At 43.9% G+C, this 1,570-nt stretch overlaps 1 protein-coding gene across 1 annotated transcript; it reads left to right on the top strand.

Annotated features, from left to right (window-relative positions):
* The first annotated feature begins 1,171 nt into the window (after positions 1–1,171).
* On the top strand, positions 1,172–1,570 carry LOC149169710 (uncharacterized). The gene has a single exon (XM_089425300.1). It carries the CDS (start codon positions 1,172–1,174, stop codon positions 1,568–1,570), a length of 399 nt encoding a protein of 132 aa, XP_089281426.1.

Raw genomic sequence — 1,570 nt, 5'->3', positions numbered from 1 at the left:
ACGACTATAAAGACCAACAATACTAGCTCCCCCTCTTCGGCTTGCCATTCTTTAGCGAGGAGGCATGGTAGCTAGGACAAGAGAACAATTCTAACAACCCGAGAAAGAACCATGACCAATGAAACAAACAAAGGGAAAAACATTAACATTTGAAATCCCAACTGAAACACAATCAAATTATGCCCCAAATTTCACACTGGGGGCTCGAATTCACGGGAGACTTGAAATTCATTACACTCTAAAGGCATAAAACTCAAATAACTGCACTCACCAGACAATATAATAAGACTCCACAGACTCAAATAATCCTCTGAACCATGCCCAAAGTTAAGTACCAACAAAAACTTAGCCACAACAGTTCCACTTATGAAAATATAAAGAGAGTTCCCAATTGAGTTTGCAAAATCCCAATTCCCCAAAACTAGATTAGCGAGGACTTATAGAAGAGAAAGGAACACAATACCCTAAACTTATGTTGCACCTCTAACAAGAAAGAGAAAAAGAAAATCGTCGTGCTAGAACAACACATAAAAAATACTAGGATATAAACAACCACTAACCAATAATAGGCACATATACAAAACACTTGCACAGTCGTTAGCTTGGAGGGCCAAAATCGATAAGACAACCAACAATTCGAAGATAGGCCCACGCTTTGTGACATGCAAAAATAGAACGAAAAACATTTACCCAAATCTCTCAAAAACATAAAAATCGTTTTGCGAGGACTGTTGCGCGCGCAAGCCATTGCTGAACCCTGCGTACACTACGCTTGCCTAAGTGCAGGCCATCGGCCATGGCCCCCTCGGATCCGCCTCTGGAGGGGGTCGATTCTCATAAATCTTTTTCCGAACTGGTGAAATCTCTGCCCCCTCAGCGCCCCAGGCTCGCCTTATCAATATTTTTCAAGAGGCTAGATGTGCTTTAGGAAGTTCAGCTGCCTCCGGTTTTGCCACACATGGCGGCCCTGTCTCTCACCGAAAAGGGACTCATTGGGCAATTCATAGGCCTTTGGCCTTCTCCAAGAACTGTACAAAGATGGGTTGAAAGAAACTGAGCCGATAAGATCCAAGGGAAAATCTCCATCAGGTTCTGTGGGAAAGGGTACTTCACTTTCCACTTTGAATCCAAAGAGGATAAGGACTTAAACTTTAGAAATGGGCCCTATTTTATGGACTCAAGGGGCCTCTACCTCAACAAATGGACACCAGACTTTGATCCTGAATTGGACGTTCCTAGCATTGTCCTAGTTTGGGTCTGTCTCCCTCATCTCTCCCTCCATTGTTGGGGAGATGAGTATGTCCGTGCCATCGAGAATGCTGTGGGCAAATTCATCGATCGCAGTGAGCCAAAAGATAACATGCAGGCTTGCACAAGGATCTGTGTCGAAGTGGATCTTGGCAAAGGCCTACCAGAAGCAATAAAACTGAAGGTGGATGAATGGAGCCATATTCAGCAGCTGGATTATGAGCAGATACCTTTTAAATGCAAGGTATGCCACGAATATGGACACTTCGCCAATAGATGCCCTAAACTCGTTGATGCAAAAAGCGGCGACCAAGAAGGCTAA

This window comes from Pinus tabuliformis, chromosome 4_2 (assembly GCF_031772625.1).
Source record: "Pinus tabuliformis cultivar Carrire ecotype Pingquan chromosome 4_2, CPIR1, whole genome shotgun sequence".
In the NCBI taxonomy this organism is placed as follows: Eukaryota; Viridiplantae; Streptophyta; class Pinopsida; order Pinales; family Pinaceae; genus Pinus; species Pinus tabuliformis.
This window is presented reverse-complemented; position numbering and strand designations above follow the sequence as displayed.

Excerpts from the sequence above, each read along its gene's own strand:
- LOC149169710 (XM_089425300.1), top strand. The coding sequence starts at position 1,172 with ATGGACTCAAGGGGCCTCTACCTCAACAAATGGACACCAGACTTTGAT.